The 22,464-nt window shown below is 39.5% G+C and overlaps 1 protein-coding gene across 1 annotated transcript in view; it reads left to right on the forward strand.

Moving 5' to 3' along the window:
- RNF175 (ring finger protein 175) overlaps positions 1–22,464 on the forward strand; it is a 48,036-nt gene that overhangs the window by 15,408 nt on the left and 10,164 nt on the right. Inside the window, exons 4-6 of the mRNA XM_081304304.1 lie at positions 12,307–12,461; positions 17,530–17,637; positions 20,570–20,690. Coding sequence (XP_081160430.1) covers positions 12,307–12,461; positions 17,530–17,637; positions 20,570–20,690 — 384 coding nt within the window. The remainder of the gene's footprint in view (positions 1–12,306; positions 12,462–17,529; positions 17,638–20,569; positions 20,691–22,464) is intronic.

Below are 22,464 nucleotides of genomic sequence, written 5' to 3' on the forward strand. Positions count from 1 at the left end.
ATAGTCGTCAAGGAAAGATTTGGGTCTCATGGTGGCCCTGATGCAACCCTGCTAGGTTAGCTTAGAGACTTGGTCAGACTCTGGGATGTTTTCGACTCCTTTGTCCATCAGCCCATCTGATGGGGTCAGATAGTGAAGCTTATTTCCATGATTTGATATTGTAACCCCCATCAATCTGTTAGTAATAAGTTGAGAAGCCTCTTGCCTCTGCATGTCTCTGCTGATCCTTGTTGCTCAAGTTGAGAGCCAGTATGTGAGGCCAAGCTTTCCCAGGATGGAGCCTTGACTTGAACCTGTGTTTTGCATCCCTTCTTGGAAATTCACCTCCAGAGCCAGGCATCAAACACAGCCATTTCAGGAACTCTCAGTGACATCTGCAACCATTTGAGTTGGAAACGGTTCTCAAAGCACCAGGAGCTTATTCTAACACTGTTTTTGTTATTGTACTCTTCCTGAACAATATTTTTTTAAAAGCTGACCAAATGTACTAACCAATTCAATGTCTTTGAGCTGGATTTTGATGGACATATTTCCACAAATGCTGGCCTAAAAGCTCATCCAGCTCTTAAACTATCTCTCTTGGAATCTAAGATTATGTGGGACCTACCAGCCCTGCTGAGAACTCTGAACACATTTACGATTCATGCAGTTTTGCACTCTATTCATGAGGGGCCATATAATAAAGTTTATTTCCATGATTTGATATTGTAACCCTCATGTATTTTTAGTAACATATCAATATATATCATATTAATTATAATAACACTTATAATAATTATTAGTTATTACTATAATAATATATAAATTATAGTATATTATAAATTTTTAAACAAATTGGTACTAGAGCCATGTATCTTAGTTATCTAGAGTGGTAATTAGTATTTTATCCCCTTTTGTGCAGTATAGCTCAGAGAATTTAAATAAGTTGGCCCAAGTCATATAACTTGTTAGTTGCAGAGAGAAGACTCAATGCCAACCTCACTTGTTATTTCCTCTTATATCAAAGACAAGCTCCTTAAATATCTCTGAGCCATGATTTCCTTATCTGCAAAGTTCAGGTACTTAAGGTAAGGATTTGTCTTACAGAAAGATAAGATTTCACAACTCAGAAATATTTCCTTATGAGAATTTCTAGCATGGTGATTGACACATCCTGAGTGTTTAGTACCACTTGTTGATTCTGAATGCTTTCCAATGCTTTTTCTGAAGCCAGTTCCCTAGATTGCTTTTGTGAGATGTTAAGAAGCAGGATGACGAAGGGAAGAGTGCTGGCTTAGAGCTGGAAGACTCTAGCTACTCCTTTAACCACAGCAAGCCTCAGTTTCCTGGTATTTAAAATGATAGAATGTGAAAAAAATTGGAAGGACTTCTGGTTTCAGCTCCAACATGTGAAAAACTTGGTCGTCACTCCCACAATAGAAGGAAAATTTTGAATAAACCAAATATCAAAAACTTTCCTTGAACCTGTCAGAGAATTGAGATCACAAGGAAAACCATCACCTTAAAATGTACAGAAATAGGTGAATGCAGGTAAGATCTGCTCCCTGGGAGCAAAAGCCATCAGAGCCATAGACTTGTAGGGACTTCGAGAATTGCTGAACATGGAGTGTAGACTAGTGCAAGAATGGAGAAGCTCTTGGGGGCCGCAGTCTTAGGGGAACCCCACATTTTCATAAATGTTAATTCCAGGATCCCTACCGGGTTCTCATAGTAAAAACCCAAGAGGAACCCTAGTATTTCTGGCAAGTGAACATTTTGAATTAGAACAGAATCTCTTCATAAAAAGGCCAATAACACAAGGGAAAAAGATTTCACCAGAAACTTGCGCAGTGCTAAGGGAGAGAGATTACCCACCCCACCTTCCTCGAGCCTTCCTGTCGCCTAACAGAGTCAAAAAACTGAGAAACACCTGGGACGGTCATAGCCCAGTGACGAAAAGAGACTTAAACACGGGGTAGCAGAATTCCCCTGCTGACACAGCGCCCCGGCAGCCACACAGCTGGCCTACTAGTTCCTCCTGAGGGGCAGCAGTGGAGTGGCAGCCTGGGTGAGTTGGGGCCCAGGCAGCTAGCATGCCCTGCTGCCTCTTGGAGCCACCAGGCAGGCAGGGTGGTCCTGAAGTCCTGCAAGCCATGGCACACAGCCTTTGCTGGCCAGGCCTGGGCATGGTATGGACACCTACTTCAGACTCACTCTCCGTGCAGTGCTGCAGCTCAGAACCCATAAGCATAGACCATCTGACAACTTCAACCTCCCACCTCCTGACCTGCAGTGAGAAAGTGGAAGTTGGGCAGACCTGAATGGAAGTGGGGACTCAAGAGTTGACCAGTAGCTCACTTTTCCAAATCCTATTTAGCACAAGTTTGAACCAATCGCATTGGTACTTTTTTCAAACCCGACTTAGCCTGAGTTTGGACCATTAGCAGGGACCCAAGTGCTATGTAAACCTATAGACTGGCACACTCTGATGGAGAAAAACTGCTCTTGGGTCCCCCTTACCCTGCAAGTGTTCTGTTCCTGTGTCTATTCTTCAATAAATCCTACTCTTACACTCACTCATCTTGATCTGTGGATTTCATTCTTCAAATTCAGAAGATAAGAACCTGGAAAGAAAAAGAAATTGATGGTGAGCTGCTGGGGCCTCATCAGTGGTGGACAAAGCCCACCATCAAGAACTGCAGCATTCTTGGCTGCAGACACCTGCAGCCTTATGCAAACACCACCCTGCAGCAGCCGTGGAGAAACTCCAGTCTCACCTGTCCCGCCCACCGGCAGAAGCCAGTAATCAAGTTTCATCTGAAAAACTTTGGTTTCACTGCTACTTTACCACTACATCCAGGGGTGTCCGTGAAATGCAGCAAGTTCCAGCTGAAAGAGCTTGTATAGATTCTATGTAAAAAGGTGTTTTTATGGAAACCCAGAGACAACAAACAAAGACACTAGTGGAAATTGAGCCTCTGACAACTACAGCTAGAGCAAGCATTAAACACAGCCAACTCCTAGTCAAATTAATACAAAACCTCACACTAATGGCCCATTTATTTCAGCTCCCATCACCTAACCATGTCTGCTTTTCACTCAGAAATTACAAGTGACACTAAGAGGAGAAGTAACAGCCAAGAATTTTCCAAAGTCAAAGACACACCAATTCACAGATCCAAGAAACTCAAACACCAAGTAAGATAATTATCAATAAGTCTATACCTAGGCATATCAAATTCACAGTGCAAAAAGCCGCAGAAAGCCAAAGACAAAGAGAAAATCTTAAAAACAGCCAGAGGAAAAAAATTCAAACCTTCCCTATAAGGCAACAAGGATAAGAATGAATCAGATTTGTACATACAAACCATAGAAACAAGAACAGAATGAAATAATGAAATCTTCAGGGAAAAGGAAACCCACTAACCCAGGTTTCTATATCCACAGAAAGTATCCTTTACAAGTAAAGAAGAAATAAAAACTTTCTCATTCTCAAACAAAAAGGAGGAGGAGAAGGAATTCATCATCAGGAGATCTAACCTGCAAGAAATGTTAAAAGGCTCTTCAGAAGTAAAATGATGTAAGAAACTCAGATCTTTATACAGTGTCAAAGAAGGATAAATGTTGGCAAAATAAGATCTTTTATTCTTAATTGATCTAATATATAACTACTGTTCAAAGTATTAATAGTAACACTGCGTTGGAGTGTTATATGGATCAGTGAAATGAATACCATGGGAGGGAGGATTTGAGATTTCTGTTGTAAGCCGTTTGCACTACCAGGTGTGAAGCAGTGCAGTGCTGTTTGGAAGTGGACTTGGGTTAGCTGTAAAGGTATACTGCAAACTCTAATAAAGACAACCACTAAAAATTTATTACAGTATAGTTGATATACTAAAGGAGAACAGAAAATGGAATCCATAAAATGCTCGCTTAAAACCAAAGAATGCAAAGGAGTGTGGGACAAAAAACAATCGCAACAAATACAAAACAGTTATAAACTTAGTATATAGTGCTCCAACTATACCAATACTCACTTCAAATGTGAACAGTCTAAATATATCAATTAGAATATAGGGATTTTCAAAATGGTTAAAAAAACACTTAAGACCCTGCCGCAGTCTGGCTGGGCACAATCACCAGCCACTTATCAAGCAGAAACGAACTTTATTTTTATTTTTTAAAAATTTTTTTTTTTTTTTTTTTTAGTTTTCGGCAGACACAACATCTTTGTTTGTATGTGGTGCCTCAGCACCTCCATCGCAGGCCGGATGCATGCTAGGCAAGCGCTGTCGCTTGAGCCACATCCCCAGCCCGAACTTTATTTTTAGAACACACGCAGCACCACACAAGCTCTTCAGGAATTCCCTCAGAGCCCAACTGCCACCACCGGCTTCCCACAAGCCTCTCAACCGCGCCTCCTCCTGCTCTTGAGGCTGATTGGCTGGGTCATGTGGGCGGAGCCAAAAGAGTCCCCCAATGAGCAGCTCCGTGGTCTGAAAGGGCGGGGAAACAGCCCAATGAGCATCACTGCAGAGGAGTCAATCAGGTGGCAGCTGGAAGTTTGCTGGGGCCGCTGTGAGCCAATCAGCTGCCAGCTGGAAGTTTGCTGGGGCTGCTTCTGGCTGTGGCTCTCAACAAGACCCAATTATAATGTCATTTGCAAGAAACCCACTTGGGAAAATACTGATACATTAAAAGTAAAGGTTCAGGGAAAGATTTGCAATGCTAAAACTAATCTAAAGAAATCTAAATGCTAAAACTAATCTAAAGAAAGTGTAACTAGCTCTATTAATTTAAGACTAAGTTGCAGACTTCAGCCCAGGGAAAATGATCAGGAATAAGGAGAAACATACATAATGATAAAGGGGTCATTTATTTAATAAAACACAACAATTCTCAATGTATATGCACCTAACACAAAACACCAAAATATATGTGGCTAAGATTGATACAACTGCAAGATAAATAGATAAATCCAATAATACAGTTGGAGATTTCAACACCCCTTTTTCAGTAGTGATAGATCTGACTGGCAGAGAATTAGTAACAATTGAGTTGATCTGAGCAATTCTGTTCATCAACTTGCTCTAGTTGATATTTATAGAATACGTCATCCAACAACAGTGTACACATTATTCTCAAGATCATAAGGAGCAGGGCACAAAAGCTCATGCCTATAATCCCAGCAGCTCAGGAGGCTAAGGCAGGAGGATCATGAGTTCAAAGCCAGTCTCAGTACCAGCGAGGAGCTAAGCAAGTCAGTGAGACCCTGTGTATAAATAAAATACAAAATAGAGCTGGGGATGTTGCTCAGTGGTTAAGTGCCCTTGAGTCATTCCCTGGCAGAAGGAAGGAAGGAAGGAAGGAAGGAAGGAAGGAGCATTCACCAAGATGCCATGTTCTGAGCAATAAAACACCAAAACAAATTTAGAAGAATAGAAATTATACAAACTATGCTCTTAGTTCACAAACTAGAACTTAAAAACAGGAAACAGCTCAGAAAATGTGACAAATTATTTGGACATTAAATAACATATGGGTCAAATAACTCAAGAAATTAAAAATAATTTGAACTAAGTGAAAATTGAAACACAACTTATCAAAATTCATGAGATGCAGTGAAAACACTACTTAAGTGGAAATTTAATAGCATTAAATATATATATTAGAAATTAAGAAAAATCAGAAATCTATAAGAATACATTTGAAGAAACTACAGGAAGAAGAATATTTAAGCCTATAGCAAACAGAAAACAAATGATAAAAATTAGATAATAAATCAGTGAAATTAAAAACCAAGAAACCAATGGAGGAAACTCAATAAAACCAAAAACTATGTCTTTAAAAAACCTCAATAAATTTGATGGATCCATAGCCAGATTAACCAAGAAGAAGAGAGAAAACACAAATTACTTATATCAGAAAAGAAAGATCATCATTACAGATTTTATTGACATTAAAGGAAAATAAAGGTATATTATGAATAATCCTATGCCCATAAATTTGGGTAACTTAGAAGAAATCAATCAGTTCCTCGAAAGACATAAATTATATTAAAATTCACACAAGAGAAAAAGATAATCTGATTGGGTCTTTATTTTTAAAAAATGGAATGAAAAATTACTAACTTTCCCAAAAAGAAAGCACCAAGCCCAGATAGTTTTGCTAGTAAATCCTACCAAACATTTAAAGAAGAAATAGTACCTGTTTTATACATTGTTTTCCAGAAGTTAGAAGCAAACTCATTCGTTGATGCCAGAAATACTCTTCTGTCAAACAAGATTATAAGAAAGGGAAAGTATAAACCAATATCTCTTACAAACATAAGTTCAAAAACCCTCAACCAAATATGAGCAAATCCAATATAATAATAAGAAAAACCTTATACACCATGACCAGGTGAGATTTATCCCCTGCATGAAAAGGTAGTTCAACAATTAAAAATCAATTTATGTAATCAATCATATTAAAAGTCTTCAGAAGAAAGTCTTATTGCTTATCAATAGATGTAGAGAAAGCATTGAACAAGGTCCAACTCACGTTTATATCAATATTCTCTACAAACTGAAAATAGGGGGTAGCTTCTCAACTTGATAACGAATAACAACAAAAACCTACAGATTACATACTTAATGGTGAAAAACTAAATGGTTTCTCCCTAAAATAGACAAACAAAGGTAAGACTGACTCCCATCACTCCTATTCAACCTTGTACTAGTAACAGGTAGTTCAATAAGAAAGTAAAAGGAAATTAAAAGTATACAGATTGGAAAAGAAGCAGAAAAAAAAATTCTTTCATTGCAGATTATATGACTGTCTACATAGAAAACCTCAAAAAGACAACAACAACAAAAATAAAAACTCGTGGAACTAAGAAGAGATTATAGCAAAGTTGCAAGACACAAGATCAATATACAAAAATCAAATGATTTCTTATTTACTAGTAATAAGCAATGGAATTTGAATTAAAACACAATAAAAGGGAAATACTCAGGTATAACTCAAACAAAATATGTAGAGGATCTATATGCAGAAAACCAAGAAGTCCTAAAATAAATGGAAAGATATTCTGCATTCATGGATTGGAAGTTTCAATACTGTTTAGGTATTCTTCTCAACTTTAGAGTCAAGACGAGCCAATCAAAATTCTGGTAAGCTAGTCTGTGAACATCAAACAAAGCAAAATGATTCTACAGTTTATCCAGAAAAGTAAAGACACAAAATAGATAATTTAACACCGAAGAAGAGTAAAGTAGAAGGAATAACACTATATAACTTCAAGACTTCTTATGGAAATAGTAATCAGTGTGGTATTGACAAATAATAGACATTAGATTGCTGGCCTATGATGTGGGACCCACAGGTAGACCCTCACATGGTCAACGTCAACCCATTCTATGACAGAGGATCAGAGACACTTTGATGGACAAAGAAGAGTCTTTTCAAATAGATTCATGATAGAACATTGGCCTTCCAAACAAACAAGAAAAAATTAATCTTGACACAAAGTCAATATTTTTCACAAATATTCACAAAAATTCTCAAAGTGGATCTTTAACCTAAATGTAAAACTTTTAAAAGGTGACATAGGGAAAAAAACTCTATGTGAACTTGGGTTTGGTGATGAGTGTTTAGACATGACATTGAAAGCATGATCCATGAAAGAAAATTGGTAAGTTGGATTTTATTGAAATTAAAAACTGTTCTGTAGAAGATACTGATAAGAGAATTAAAAAAAAAAAAACCCACAAGCCACAGACTGGGAGAAAATATTTGCAATCAAACATTTAAATAATAAGACTGATATCCAAAATATACTTGAAACTCAACCTAAAAAAGCAACTAATTTTAAAAAATGGCAAAAGATCTGAAAAACACACAATCAAAAAAGATGGACAGATGGCAAATAAGTATATGAAAAGAAGCTCATCATCATGTCCTAGGAATTTGCAAATTAAAATAACAATGAGATACAAATGATACAAGAATGACTAAAATTTATTAGTCAAGAACCTGACAATATCAAATGCTAATAAGAATGCAGAGGAGCAGGAACTCTTGTTGAAAATAAAGAATTGGAAAGTCACTTTGGAGGAAATTTGGCAGTCTCCTACAAAGCTATTTGTAGTTTTACCATATGATCCATATGTCACTGTACTGGGTATTTACCCCATTAAAATGAAGAGTCTACATTCACACAAAAACCTTCATGCAGATATTTATGTCACCTTTATTCATGGTCACCCAATCCAGAAGCAACTAAGATGTCATTTAAAAGCTGAATAAACAAGCAAACTACGATACAGCCATGTAGTGAAATACTCTTCAACAACAAAAAGGAAGAAGTTGTCAGGCCATGAAGAAACATGAAGGAACCTTGGTGATACAACCCAGTATTAAAAGGATGCATACCGCACGTTTCCAGTTATATGACCAAACACCTGCATTGTTCCAAATAGCCACATTTTTAGCACCATGTAGACCGACCATATGAATATTTGAATTTTTCTCTTTACAGCTGGCAATCTTGATATGGTGCAGACATTGGCAGAACTTCAAAGTTAAATTATTTCCAAAAGCTTTTAATAGCATTTAATTAAAAATAAAATTTCTTTTAATACCACTCTCTCCACCCTCCCTTAAGTGCACCTACTTTTCATATTTTCAAGAAGTAGGGAGCAGGGTGCCAAGAAAGAATCTTTCTATTACTCTTCAAATTAAAAGAAGGCCTTACAATTACCTCCACAGAATTTCGGTTTCAAATGCACTATTAACTGGCCTCAATACACAGGCAAATAATTTGTCACAGATTGAAACACTGCTGTCTTTAAATCAAACTTCCTGTCTATTAATAGCCGTGAAACACTAGGAAATTTTTTTTTTAATGTGGCAAGGCAGAAATACATTCATTCTTAACATATGTTCTTATATTCGCACATAACATTACAGAATCTTCTTTAAGAGTTAAATAACAAAATCAACTATCGGGATTGATTTGGAGAGAGAAGCATGGACCAACTGAATTTCTAAGGGTGCAGAGGTTCCTTCCTTTCTTCTTGCTCAATTTAGGCCCACATTTTCATCTATTATCTTTGTGCTGAGAGCAGCAGGGTTTTCTGGAGTTGTGTATTTCCATAACACTTTTCTGCTTACCTCTGCGCATCCCTCTGCTCTCCCGGAACACCATCCACACACACACAAATGGTTGCAGATAGTTGAGTATTTGCAATGCAAAGGAAATGAGCATTGCATAACTTCTTCCTTTCCCTTTTTAATATTGCATGGCATTCTCATGCTGCATGATTAGACAGATGAAAGATATCTTTGTTTTGACTTGATCTGCAATCCTTTTCACATTCATTACATGCATGGTAACAAGGAAAAAACCATGGTACCTTTGGGCACCATCTGATTCATCAGGAAATTCTTCCTGCGATGATGTATGGGTGGGGAGAACGTGCGTAATATGATCCAGATGCACAGGCTGCCCTTCGCCAGCAATGCAGATGTGTTTTATACACACATGCCCAGATGGTGACCCTTCTGGCATTAGTAATGTGTTCCAGACACCAAGCTTCCTCCTTTGCATGTAAGTGCCTCGATTTCACATTTTCATGTGTTTATTTATGAGGAACAGCATTCCTACATTTCACATGTGGCAGTTACTATTAAAAATGAGAAGTTTTAACTGCTCTGGAAATTGATAAAGAATCATTTAAATTGCTATGAAATGGGGCCCTCATTTCAAAATAACTTTTCGTACAACTATCGAATTTATAATGCAAAGCTCTGACCCTTCTCTTTGCATGTTGATAAAATATGGTGCTGGGTATAAACTTTAAAGATACTTAAGAAATTAAATATTTGCATATATAACGCATGGTATCGATTTTTAGCTTTCCCTTCATTTTGCTCTCCAAAGCCTATTTTAAAAAGTAGTGTGCCTGTATATCGAACATAGTTATTCACTGTTAATTGTTAATTAAATACAGATATCAACTAAGAGCAATTTGGGATCTTCTAGAAATGGTTCATTCTTATAAATCCACAGGGAGGGAACCCATTTTATAAAAATATAGTCCAACTGTAGCTCCAAACTATTGTAGATTTGAAGAAATGGATCAGTCTTACAAATTTTGGCTCATGATCCAAAGCATTTTGATGAATTAAATTGAACTGACTCAACTTTTATTCAAAGAACTCATCATTTTTATGGGGAGAAGATAAAAAAGAAATCGTTATTAGATGAAAAATACAAATGACAGATGATCCAATTTTGAAGGACGAAATATCAAAAGTAATAGAGTTTTAAAAGTTAGAAAATGTATAATTTATGATAGATAACTTTCTCTGTGATCATCTATAGGAAAGAAATAACCACAAATACTGATGAGCTCTTTCTAAGGGGCTGTAATTTTTATTGTCAATGCCAGAGAGGGTCAAGGTTGCTTACGCTGAGTGTGAAGGTCAGTAGAGCTTGAATCCTACTCATCTGGATGTGGTTCCAGGTCTTCAAGAAAATATTCTGCTTCCTTGAATAAAAATTCTACCACCTGTATAGATAGACTTATCTCGGTGTCATAAATAAAGACTATAACTCAGTCATGAAGTTGGACCACACACACCTCATAGGATAGAAAATTGAGGCAATTATCTAATTCAGAAGAGTAAAAAATATTTCCTTTTCCATGAAAATATTCCCTGGAATTTAAAATCAAAACAAAGGTTATAGGATATCCCCCTGTGAACTCTCCAGATATTCATATCAGGTTTGTCCCACGGGTATTTTGGTTCAAGTGTATATGTATAATAACAATCTGAATGTTCTCTGAAAGATCTAGAGCAATTCTCGGACTCCAGATCTTCCATTTTCAGGGAGGCGTCATCAAAATGAAAATAAAGAACCCAAGAAACACCTTCTTGTCCAACAATGAAAGCAGACGGTTATGACGTTGCCTTTGTAACTCACATTTTGAAGACCTGTCCAGTAGTTTCTGTTGTTGACCTTAAAAGTCAAGGTCAAGCCCTTATTTAAAGGAGCCAAAAATGTACCCACGGACTTTTCTCTAAACCTTCCCCTTTCGCCACAAAGGTTAAGAAGTGTTAGGAAACAAATGACATTAGCCTTCTTTATACTCAGGATGATGAGTATGAGATGCACAAACTTGAACGACTCTTCCCACATCCGGGCAGGTGTCATTTACCAGTCGTGGGACTCTTCACTGCCAAACCAGGATCCAGATTCAGAATCCTCCACAGAGTGCTGCAGGTGCCTCTGAAAATGAACTTCTACACTTGGAGACAAAACCTCTTTGCCATTCCCTTTATATTTGTTGTGAGCAAATAATAGGTAATTAGTCTGAATGGGTAACACATAAAAGACCAGTGGTTACTGCTATAGTCCAAACCTCTCCGCCTCTCCAAAGAGAGAGGACTGGCTGGCCTTAGGTCTTCTCTAAAAAGAAGGACTATTACTACGGTACCCTTGTCAAGTCAGTGACTCACACAGCCCATGGGACTGGGGACAGCCAGGTTAAAGGACCCTCTGCAGGTTACTTGAACTCTGGTCAATGACATAGTCCACAAAGGGGTTATACAGAGAAGAAAAAGAGTAATCCACACATTGGGCCACCTGGAAAAGGTACCAGCCACCAAAGAAGAGAGACTGGTGAGATGCAGATCCAACAGTCAGGGCAAGGTCGCTAAGCTGCAGAGCACACTGGGACGGCAGGTAGAACAGGTCCCAGAGCTACCTTTAAGTCACTGACTGTCACTTCCTCCTTTGGCACCGCTGTGCACTTTCACATGGGCACGTGATGGCTCTGTGTAACACAGCGTGGTTCTCAGGGTTTCCTGTCCAGCATCTCCTTTGATTAGCCCAGGCATCAGTATCCCCAATTTTATAACTCTAGGGAGACCTGTATGTCCAAAACACATTGCTGTTGAGGCCCCAGATGGCTTCTGAAATAGTGAGATGAAAGGAGGTGACAGAAGATGGGTATTTAGGGTTGTCACCCATTTGAATATCAGATGGACGCACCCGTTCACTCCGTAGCTTGGCATATGTGGGAAAAGATCATGGTCGAACGGTGAACCAGTAGCTTGGTGCAGCCATGATGGTGAAAGCATTCCCCACAGAGCAGATTCTGAGTGTCATGGAGACACTGTGGTTAGAGTTAGCTCAGTGGCAGAACTTGTGCTTGGAATGCACGAGGCCCAGGGTTTAATCCTCAGCACCGAAAGATAATTTTAGAAAAACAATAATGGAAATGCCATCCAGGCCCTCGGTCACTGAAGGAGTCTTTCTGTTCATTTCTCTGACAGCTGGCAACCTTGCTGCAGATGTGGGTCGTCCCTTTGTATTTCACGATAAAGCTTTCCTGGTGGCGGTTTCTATCCATGTGGGGCATGTTCTCGGTGATCACCAGTTATATCCTCTTCAGAGCTACCCGAAAACCCCTCTCAGGGAGAACACCACGGTATGTATTGCATTCCTTCCTTCCCCAGGAGCCCCTTTATTTTAAAACTTAAAAGGTATGTTGGACGTCCTTTTCCCTAGGAAGGTGGGGTGGGGCGGTTACACTTCCTCTGAACTTCTTTTACTTTTGTTATCAAAACTATTTGGAGACCAGCTGTACTACTCTTCATTCACACTCATTATCTAATGGTGATTCTGACATGCCTGTAAAATTTATAACTTCAGGTATGAGCTCATGAAGGCCAGGAGAAAGAGAAGTGAAACTGTTTTTAAAAATTTTCTAGAGCACTGTTTGCATGTTTATTTTTAGCTCAGCAAATAGAACAACAGTTGAAAGTTTATGCTTCAACCTGAAAATATATATTATAAGTAAGAGGCAAACATTACTTTCATAAGAATTTTTTGTTTTCTTTTTTTTTGTTTGTTTGGTTTTGGGTACTGGGGATTGAACCCAAGGGTACTTAACCCCTGAGCCACACCCCAGTTCTTTTTTGTATTTTAGTTAGAGACAGAATCTCACTGAGTTGCTTAGGGCCTCACTAAGTTGCTGAGACTGGCTTTGAACTCGCAATCCTCCTGCCTCAGCCTCCCAAGCTACTGATTACAGGCATATGCCACTGAGCCTGACTCATAAGGATTATTTAATTGCTATTGCTAATCTCTTCAGATTGATAGACTTCTGTTGTACCATGCACAAATCTTAAGAGCTTATAATGTGCCTACAGGTTTGTTCTTACTTGTTCTGGGCGAGATACAAATCACCAAGACGAAACTACAATGAGATAATGAAAAAGTATATAAAATTACTTTATATACTTTTTTTTATAAAATAATTTTTTTAATAAAATTATTTCGACTTTTTGTGGAGAGTAAATCATAAGCTTCCGTGTAATAGTTTCATGATTACTTACCCATTTAGATGTTTTATCATCCTGTAAAATAGTAGGAGAGATAAGCATTAAACTTTCCCTTCTAGAGAAGAAAATGCAGGGAGATATGTAAGATAAATATGATGATAAAAATTGAAATTCAAATATACCAACTCAAGTTTATGAGTATTTTAATTCCACTGTGGGAAGAGCTTTGTGGCAGTGTTAGATCTTCTAACAACACCAGCCAGGTTGGGGTCTTGGACAGCCATTTTACAACCCCATTTACCCATCAGTAAAATGGAAACATAGCAGGCCTTTCTCCTTCTTACAATGTGTTATAAGTTAATTAAGATTTAAAGTGCTCTGTGCTTTGGATGAATCCAGATGTACCTGTCTCTCTATATTCATCATATAGAACAGGATCTGTATTGTATTTGAATGAGGCCCACGTGCCCATTGTATAATGAATCACCCTAGCTAAATACAGTGTTTCTGGACCCATCAGTTCACCCAGTGCAGAGGAAGTTTGTTACAAGAAGCACCACATGCTGCTTCATCTTCATGGCTGACATTTCAGATGGCCAAGGTATCATGCCATCTGCTTCTCATGCACATAGCAGGTCCATCTCAGCTTCTTCCTGCCTGGCCAGCTCTGCCCCCAGGAGTACCATCTGAGAGCCAAGAGCTATTATTAGATCCAGCTGCTATTGGAGGAGACAAAAATGGGAGAGGCTAACAAGGGCCTATTCTAGAAAAGCAGCAAGATAAAGGGGCCCCTCTGTATGAGGGGTAGTAGGCCTTTGATTTTTTTTATGGTCCTTTGATTGCTCATGTTGCATATGAGTCAGATCTTAGCTGCCTGCCATTTGGAAGCAGAGGATTTCCTTCCAGGCTAGGTAAGCTGGGCAAAGCAAATCAACATTGGTGCAAAAGGTAAATTCAAGAAGTGTGGTCTCCAGCACCAACAGAATTTGAAACTCATTTGTTCCTCCACTGGAGCACGCCAAGCCCCTGCTGTGGTACAGAATACCAGAGAAGGGGAAGTAAGTTTCCTCTTTACTACTATAGTTGGGTTGTTTGGCAAGCAATGAAGTTTAAGCTCAATTAAAAAAAAAAAAAAAAAAAAACATGCCACACACAAGCCACAGAGAACTGAGCTTGGCCACATCAGTTGTAACCCAAGGTCAAGCTCTCATTTGAATGCTGCTTGGCCTCCAATAACACAATTGCTCAATAGCTTCAGAGGTTAAGTTTGAGTCATGAGAAAGTTCTGGACTCTACTATTTCTGGAAACTTGTATCCCAATAAACTGGAAGATTATGATGTGGAAAATCTAACACATTCATCACAATGTTAAAGCATATTGAGCATTAATGTGTTTAAGCCCGTTTTTTTGGGGGGGTTGGGTACTAAAGACTGAACTCAGGGCACTTAACCACTGAGCCATGTGCCAAATCCTTTTTATTTTTCCTTTTGAGTTAGGGTCTCAGTAAGTGCTTAGGGCCTTGCTTAGCTGCTGAGGCTGGCCTAGAACTTGCGATCCTCCTACCTCAGCCTCCAGAGCCACTGGGATTATAGGCATGCACCACCATGCCCATCTTGTGCCGGTCTTTTTTTTTTAACATTTTAAATTTAAGTTCTAATTAGTTATACATGACATAAGAATGTTCTTTGACACATCATACATAAATGGAGTATGACTTCTCATTCTTCTGTTGTACATGATATAGAATCACACCAGTTGTGTAATCATATATGCACATAAGGTAATAATGTCTGATTCTTTATTCTATTTTTCTAATCCCATATTCTCTCCCCTCCCTTCACTCCCCTCTGTCTAATCCAGAGTACCTCTATTCTTCTCTAGACACCCCCCTACTTATTGTGAATTAGCATCTGCATACCAGAGAAAACATTTGGTCTTTGGTTTGGGGGGATTGGATTATCATGCTTATCATGATATTCTCCAATTCCATCCATTTACTGGAAAATGCCATAATTTCATTCTTCTTTTAGTCTGAGTAATATTCCATTGTGTATATGTACTACATTTTCTTTATCCATTCCTCTGAGGTCTTTTAAACACTAATCCATCATCTCACTATATCATCATCATAATCATCATTATAATCTTCAGTAGGATGTCAAGAGTTGGCAGAATATAACCTTACTTTACAAATGATGCAGTCATAGGAAGAAATGCCAAGTAAGTCGACCAAAGTCCACAGGCGGTGAGTGGCCAGCCCAGGGTCAACCAAAGGCTACTAACTAACACAAAACAGGCTGTGGCTTCATTAAATCAACAAACTATTCTGCACAGACAGACCTTGTAGTTCAAAAAGCTGTTAGTCCTGGAACCTCTCCCACACTGGCACAACTTTGAGAGAGGCCCCTCAAGGTAAGAACGGGGTGTGCCGAGTGCTTGAGGGTGCAAGGAGCACAGCCTCTGGTGTCGACTGGCCGTGGGGGCCAGTGGGAGGACCCCTTAGAGCTTGCCCACTTCCCCATCATCATCCCTTTTAGCAACAACCCCCCCCCCAATCTGGCTGCACTGAGATCCAAACTGCTCAACACAAGCAAATCCAAAGAACCTGTGGCCCAAGTGTCACTGTGGCAGAAAGACCCCCAAAGCCCCCTCTGGCCTGCCCCACCTCACAGTACCATAAGCCAGCCCAATGCAGCCTTGCAAGTGCCCAGCTCCACAGGGTCCACCAGACCTGCAGCTCCCACAGGACAGGAGGAAGTGCCCGCTCACACGAACCTTAGGTGTTGGTTTATTGAAATGGAGAAAGCATTTCACTACAGAAATGATCTAAGTGGCCATTCATTTCTCAGGCTGGCCCACAAGCCCCATTAAACCATAATGGTACAGAAAGGCCCATCTACTGGAACTCGATGAGAGAAAGCATTTTTTAAAACCAAAGCTTGCAACAGTGACATCATAGAGCTTAAGCATTCGGTGCATTGGCCCCAACGGGGAGTGAGCTGGAAGGGGAGAGGCTCGGAGGCCAGAGGATGGGGCGGAATCTCCAGTGAGATTCTGAGTGTGGTTTTGGTGTTGGGTGAAGGGCAGGGAAAGGGCAAGGGCCAAGCAAGCCTCCTGCCACTGTTCACCTGGGAGCAATGTTCCAGCCACCCCTGTATTGTCTTCAGGCACCAAAGACAAGCCCCCAGCTTCTTCTACCACTCCCTGCTCCAGTGGGCTTCGCCCTTCCGCCAGGGCCCACCAGGAGCAGAACTGGACTCTCAACCTCTTCCCTCAGCCTCCTAGGCCTTGCTGCTGTTCTTCTAAAGGCTTTTACAGTCAGGGAAGACGGAAACAGGCAGAGAGCAGGGCTCCCTCCAGCTTCCTCTCTCTCCCTCCATCCTTACCTCCCCCTAGACCCTGTGAGAAGAGGGAAGGCCTCGGGGGCCTCCTGGTGAATCAGGGGCTGGGCACATGACCTATTCACATAGCAGAAGTCAAGGCTCGAGTGCTCTTGTGATGGCTTCCCCAGGGCTACCAGAGGGACTTTTGGGGTGAGGAAGGAGGGCTGGGCCCATGACTGAGCTAGGGATCCAGGGGCAACACCGCAGGAGGGAAGTGGGACTACTGGAGGGGGGCTATACTTTGCTTGCCTCAGAAGCAACTCCTGCCAAAACCACTCTAAACTAAGCCTTCAGCCACAGGAGAGGGTGGGGAGGGGAAGGCAGGGTCCCAGGTAGAGGAACACTTCCCGAAAGTCCTGATTACGTGACAGACATAGAGAAGCTAAAATGTTTATACCAAGAAACACATGAGCATGAGGGTAGCGTTTATCCACTTGCTGCTATTAGATTAAAACTGTATATTATTCTTTCTTTATAAGTATTTTTTTAGTTGTGGATGAACTCAATACCTTTATTTTATTTATTTATTTATATGTGGTGCTGAGGCTTGAACCCAGTGCCTCACATGTGCTAGGCAAGTGCTCTACCACTGAGCTTCAACCTCAGCCCCCAAACTGTAGATTATTCTTGAATTCAGTGTATGTGTGTGTGTATGTGTGTGTGTATACACACACATGTATACTTATGTGTATCTACTTCTATACTTATGTTCTGTATAGTATGTACTACATCAAATTCTAGAAACTAAGAGTTGATTTGTAACAATGTTTGAAAAAGATAAAATACTTTATGTCACGTGCCATGTTTCTCCCTATTTTTCATTTACAGATTGGTCTACAAATGGTTCCTCCTAATCTATAAACTCAGCTATGCATTTGGCGTTGTGGGTTACTTGGCTATCATGTTTACAATGTGTGGATTCAACTTAATTTTCAAGTAAGTGTCTTCAATTTTAGGATATGGCTGTCCCAACACTTGCTTGAAATAGTCACCTGGCCGTGTTCTCTCATCTGGGAGCATCTGGACCTGTCATGTTCCAGGAACAGAATTTTTATAGTAGATATCCACACATCATCTTATTATTGGGGGAATCCCAAGAAAAGGAGCACTCCACAAAACAAAAGAAAAAGAAATTAAATTAGGATCTTTAAAGAGAATCTATATACTTGATCTACAAATTTGAAACAACACAATTGAAAGTGGGTCTCCAGTGGTGGTAGAGGAAATCCTTACTGAACTACAAGGTTCCCCTGTGAAATTCTAGAGTTCCAGACCTCCTTCACACACCTTCTTCCTTAAAACCTTTAGAACTTCACTGCCCAATATGGTGGTCATGTGACCACCAAGCATTTTAAAGACGAAATAAAATGCCATTAAGTGTAAAATACATACTGGATTTCAAAACCAGAATGAAAAATATTTTTATTTTGGAATGATAGCATTTTAAATACAGGTGGGATAAATTTTATCTGTTTCTTTTTACTTTTTTAAATGTGAACACATTTAAAAGATTTAAAATTGCAGTCATGTATCTGTCATTCACTGATGAGAATACGTTTTTGAGAAATGCGTTGTTAGGCAATTGCGTCATTGAGAGCCCTCACACAGTGTATTTACACAAACTAAGACAGACACCGTGTCACTAGGTGATATTTTCTTATGGAACCATTGTGATCCATGAGTCCGTAATTGAAATGCCATTATGCAGCTCACAGCTGTGTTTCCACTGGACAACACTAGTCTCCGTTGAAAATATGTCAGAATTTTGTTGTTAGTATCATGAAATCTGTTGTTGGGGAAAGTTGAAAAAGGAGAGAAGTGGGTACTTAGAAACAAACAGAAGGAATTACAGAAGAGAAACGCTTTTGAGAAATAAAGGAAACTGGGGTAATGGTGTCTATGACTCAGATCTGTGCCCCCATTTGGAAGGAGCTTGCTGGATTGTGCTGTGATGAGATTCTCACAGGCAGAGCTGAGGCTAGTGGTTGCTATTGTATTAAGATTCTTCTCTATGAGCCGCAGGTTTGTTACTATACTTTTTATCAATAAGCTTTTAAATCCAAACTGCCCTGCAGGTGGAGGGAAGATGGTCTTTATCTCTCCACTTCCCTAATCCTCAAATACACCCAAGGCAAATCCTGAAAGGACTCACATCACCAAAAAAAAAAAAAAAAAAAAAAAAAAAACTATCTCCTAAATCTACAAAGCTTTCTGCTTTTACCATGTTCTCCTTAAATTAACAGAGCACAAAAGCAATCAAAAAGAGATTCTAGACACAGACCACCCAACTCTGCTCCATGTTCTGCTCTGTCTCCAGTGAGTCCCAGCAGGCCACCCAGGCTTTGGAGATTCTCTTACAAATCTAATAAAGCAAATGTGCAAGGATTAAGATTCATCAGTTAAACTAATAAAGGCTAATTATTCAGTTTTTAAAAGAGATCTTTCCCTTTAAAAGGAGGGGCATGATCACAAAAGAATCCTAGTGTATTTAAAATATGATTCAATTTGCAGGGGAAATATTTTTTTGTTGTCGCTCATACATATCAACAATGGCATAAGAGTTATAGGTCTCAAAATCTGAGCTTAATTCTTAGCTTTGTTATATACCAATGTCATGTGAAGGAAATGACTTTTTTTCTAAGTCACCATGTTTTCACAAGCCAAGTGAGAATAATATCTAACACATTTGTTAGGTAAGAAAAACTATATGAAGGCACTTTGTAGAATCTAAGTGCTAGACCCTTCCTGTACTGGAGAGTCACCTGACAGGATCTTGAAAACTACTACTGGCCAGTCCCTGCCCAGACCAATTAAGCCAGAGTCCTCATGGTGGGTCCATTCACGCACCAGTATATTTTTAGATTTCCCCAGGTGACTCTAATCTATGTTTCGTGCCAAGAATCATATCTAGTGGTTTTTAACATTAGCTGCCCATTTGCATCGCCCGGTGTACAGGAGCTTTAAAAATCACTGCTGCACAGGTCCCATCCCCAGAGATTCTGATGTAATTGAGTTGGGGTATGGCTAGACATGGAGATGGTTCTATATTCAACCCACCTTGAGACTCCTGGTTAGAATGGACTTATCTAAGCACTGAAAATCTAAGAAACATTTAAAGACTCTAGCAGTATCCCTTGACCTGTGGTTTCACCTTCTTTGGTTTCAGTTACCTACAGTCTACCATAATCCTAAATATTAAATGGAAAATTCCCGAAATAAATAATTTTTAAATTGCACACTGTCCTAAGTAGCCTGATGAAATCTTGTACCGTCCCACTCTATCCCACTCAGGATGTAAGTCACCCCTTTGGGTAGTATACCCATGCTATCGGTGCTACCTTCCCATTAGTCGCTTAGCAGTTAACTCAGTTAGTTACCAGATCATCTGTCATGATACCACTTGTGTTCAAGTAAGCCTTCTTTTATTTAATAATGGCCTCAAAGCACAAACTTGTATTAGAGTAGGTTGTTTCAGTTACTCTATCATTTGTTGTTAACTTCTTACTGTGCCTGATTATAAATTAAACTTTATCTTAAGTATGTGTGTGAGGGAAAAATAGTGTATATAAAGTTCAGTACTAGCCAGATCTCATGCATCTACTGGTGATCTTAGAACATATCACCTGGGAATAAAGGGGACTACTCAAGAATTCCTTTGTCCATTGACACTGGGTGGTACAGTTGGAAAGAAATTTAGAGAATTTAAAAATGTTTCATATTTTAAAAAAAGAACTAAATAAATAAGTGAAAAAGTATATATCCACGGGGCTCTTTTTTACATACTATGGCAGGAGATCTTTTCCAAGCTCCAGCTTTTCCTCTGTTCCCCCAAGGCCACTTCATTATTCCCTTTTACTGTTTTCAATAGAATCAAGGCTAGAGATTCCATGGATTTTGGCATTGTGTCCTTGTTCTATGGCCTCTACTATGGGATAATGGGGAGAGACTTTGCTGAGATCTGCTCAGATTACATGGCTTCTACTATAGGGGTAAGTATTGCTTTCATTGTTTGAAACCATTTATGACACAAGGAGAAATGGTCTCATCTTACATATTTGCCTCATTTCCTTTGGTTCTATTTTGATTATTCCAACCTCATTGTTCCCTGGATTCTCCTTGCATCCAAAAAAAATCTTTTTTGATTAATTTGAAAGTACATTTTATAAAATGTTTTTTAAACGAAAGTACATTTTATATATAGAATGGTTGGGGAATAAGATATCTTCTAAAATATGCTGACTCTTTGAGTCATCATACCTCACGTACTATAGTTGGCAATGTTTAAAGGATTCATAAAAGATCAACCTTCCAGGTGCAGTGGCACACACCTATATTTCCTGCAACTTGGGAGGCTGAGGCAGGAGGATCACAAATTTGAGACCAGTCCCAGCAACATAGTGATCTTGACTACTACTACTGGCCAGGCCCTGCCCAGATCAATTAAAACCTTTTCTCAAAACAAAAGAAGGGCTAGGGATGTGGCTCAGTGGTTAAGCAACCCTGGGTTCAATCCCTGGTACCAAAAAAAAAAAAAAAAATCAACCATAAAAAATTAAAGAAAAAAAAACCCTGTATCTCTCTGAAAAAAGAAAATGCTGCCTAATGCAAATAAAAATCGTATTTGAGGAACTGGAATGCAACTAAGTAGTAGAGCACTTGCCTAGCAAGCATAAGGTTCTGGATTTGATCCCCATCATTGAAAAATAATTCACATTTGATAGTACATAAAACACTTCATACTCCACAATAATGTAGGGCAATACTTATCATAAAGATTGGTTATCATTACACAGCAACTGAAGAAAGAGAAGATAGAAAAATGTGCTAAATGTGTTCTGACTGGATATTGTCATTGGTGACTAGAAGTGTTTTAAATCTCAAATAGTTGTGGTTCCTTTTATTCCCCCCCCCCCAAACTCTCTGAAAATTGAAATTCAGAATGGATATACTTTCTGGTTAGATGGATTCCAGACTCAAATCTTAGGAACATTCATCTGTGTCTGGCACACGCACATCTCTAAACACTTACAAACAAAGGGCTCTAGGTTTCAGGTATTCCACATCCCGTCTACATGCCTCTGGGTACACAGCCAGATATGAAATGGGAAAATTAGTGTGCATAACAAGAGAAGAGTAGACTTCTTTCCATTTGTGGGGCAGAACCTAAATGGACATGACCTTGACATCATCTTCACCCCATTTGTCCTTCCGCTCCACCAAGGGCTCTATTACACCCTCCTCCAGAGCCTGCAACCCAACTTCAGTGGTACAATTCATGACCCTTGGAATTCCTCTGCCAAGTGTTATCTGTGGGACAAGTGCATTTCTCATAAGATTCAAAGTGAGCACAGGAGGAGCATCTTCACTCTCATTTCCAGCAAAAAACAAGTCATACCCCAGTGACAATTCCCAAAGGAAGAGAAGGATTGTATGTGCTCTGTTCTCCGGTGGATCAGGAAGAGACTTCACTGGGCGAGACGACCAAGGACTTAATCACCAACTTCCTGAAGAGTTCCCATCTGATCTCACATCTCTGGTCATCAACATCTTGTCATCCTCTGTCATCTTCATTCCACTTACCAAATCTATAAAAACCACTGTCCCAAGCCATTGGCACAGCCACCAATGATTTGGACTAATGGGGGGAGGTGCTTAGAACTAAGTAAGGAAGAAGCTAAGGGGGAGCGATCACTCTTCCCATACCAGTGCCTGCGCCCACAACAGATCAATTAAGCCAGAATCTCTGGGAGTGACGCCAATGCA

This window comes from Spermophilus citellus (genome assembly GCF_964194105.1).
Source record: "Spermophilus citellus genome assembly, chromosome: 8".
Lineage (NCBI taxonomy): Eukaryota > Metazoa > Chordata > Mammalia > Rodentia > Sciuridae > Spermophilus > Spermophilus citellus.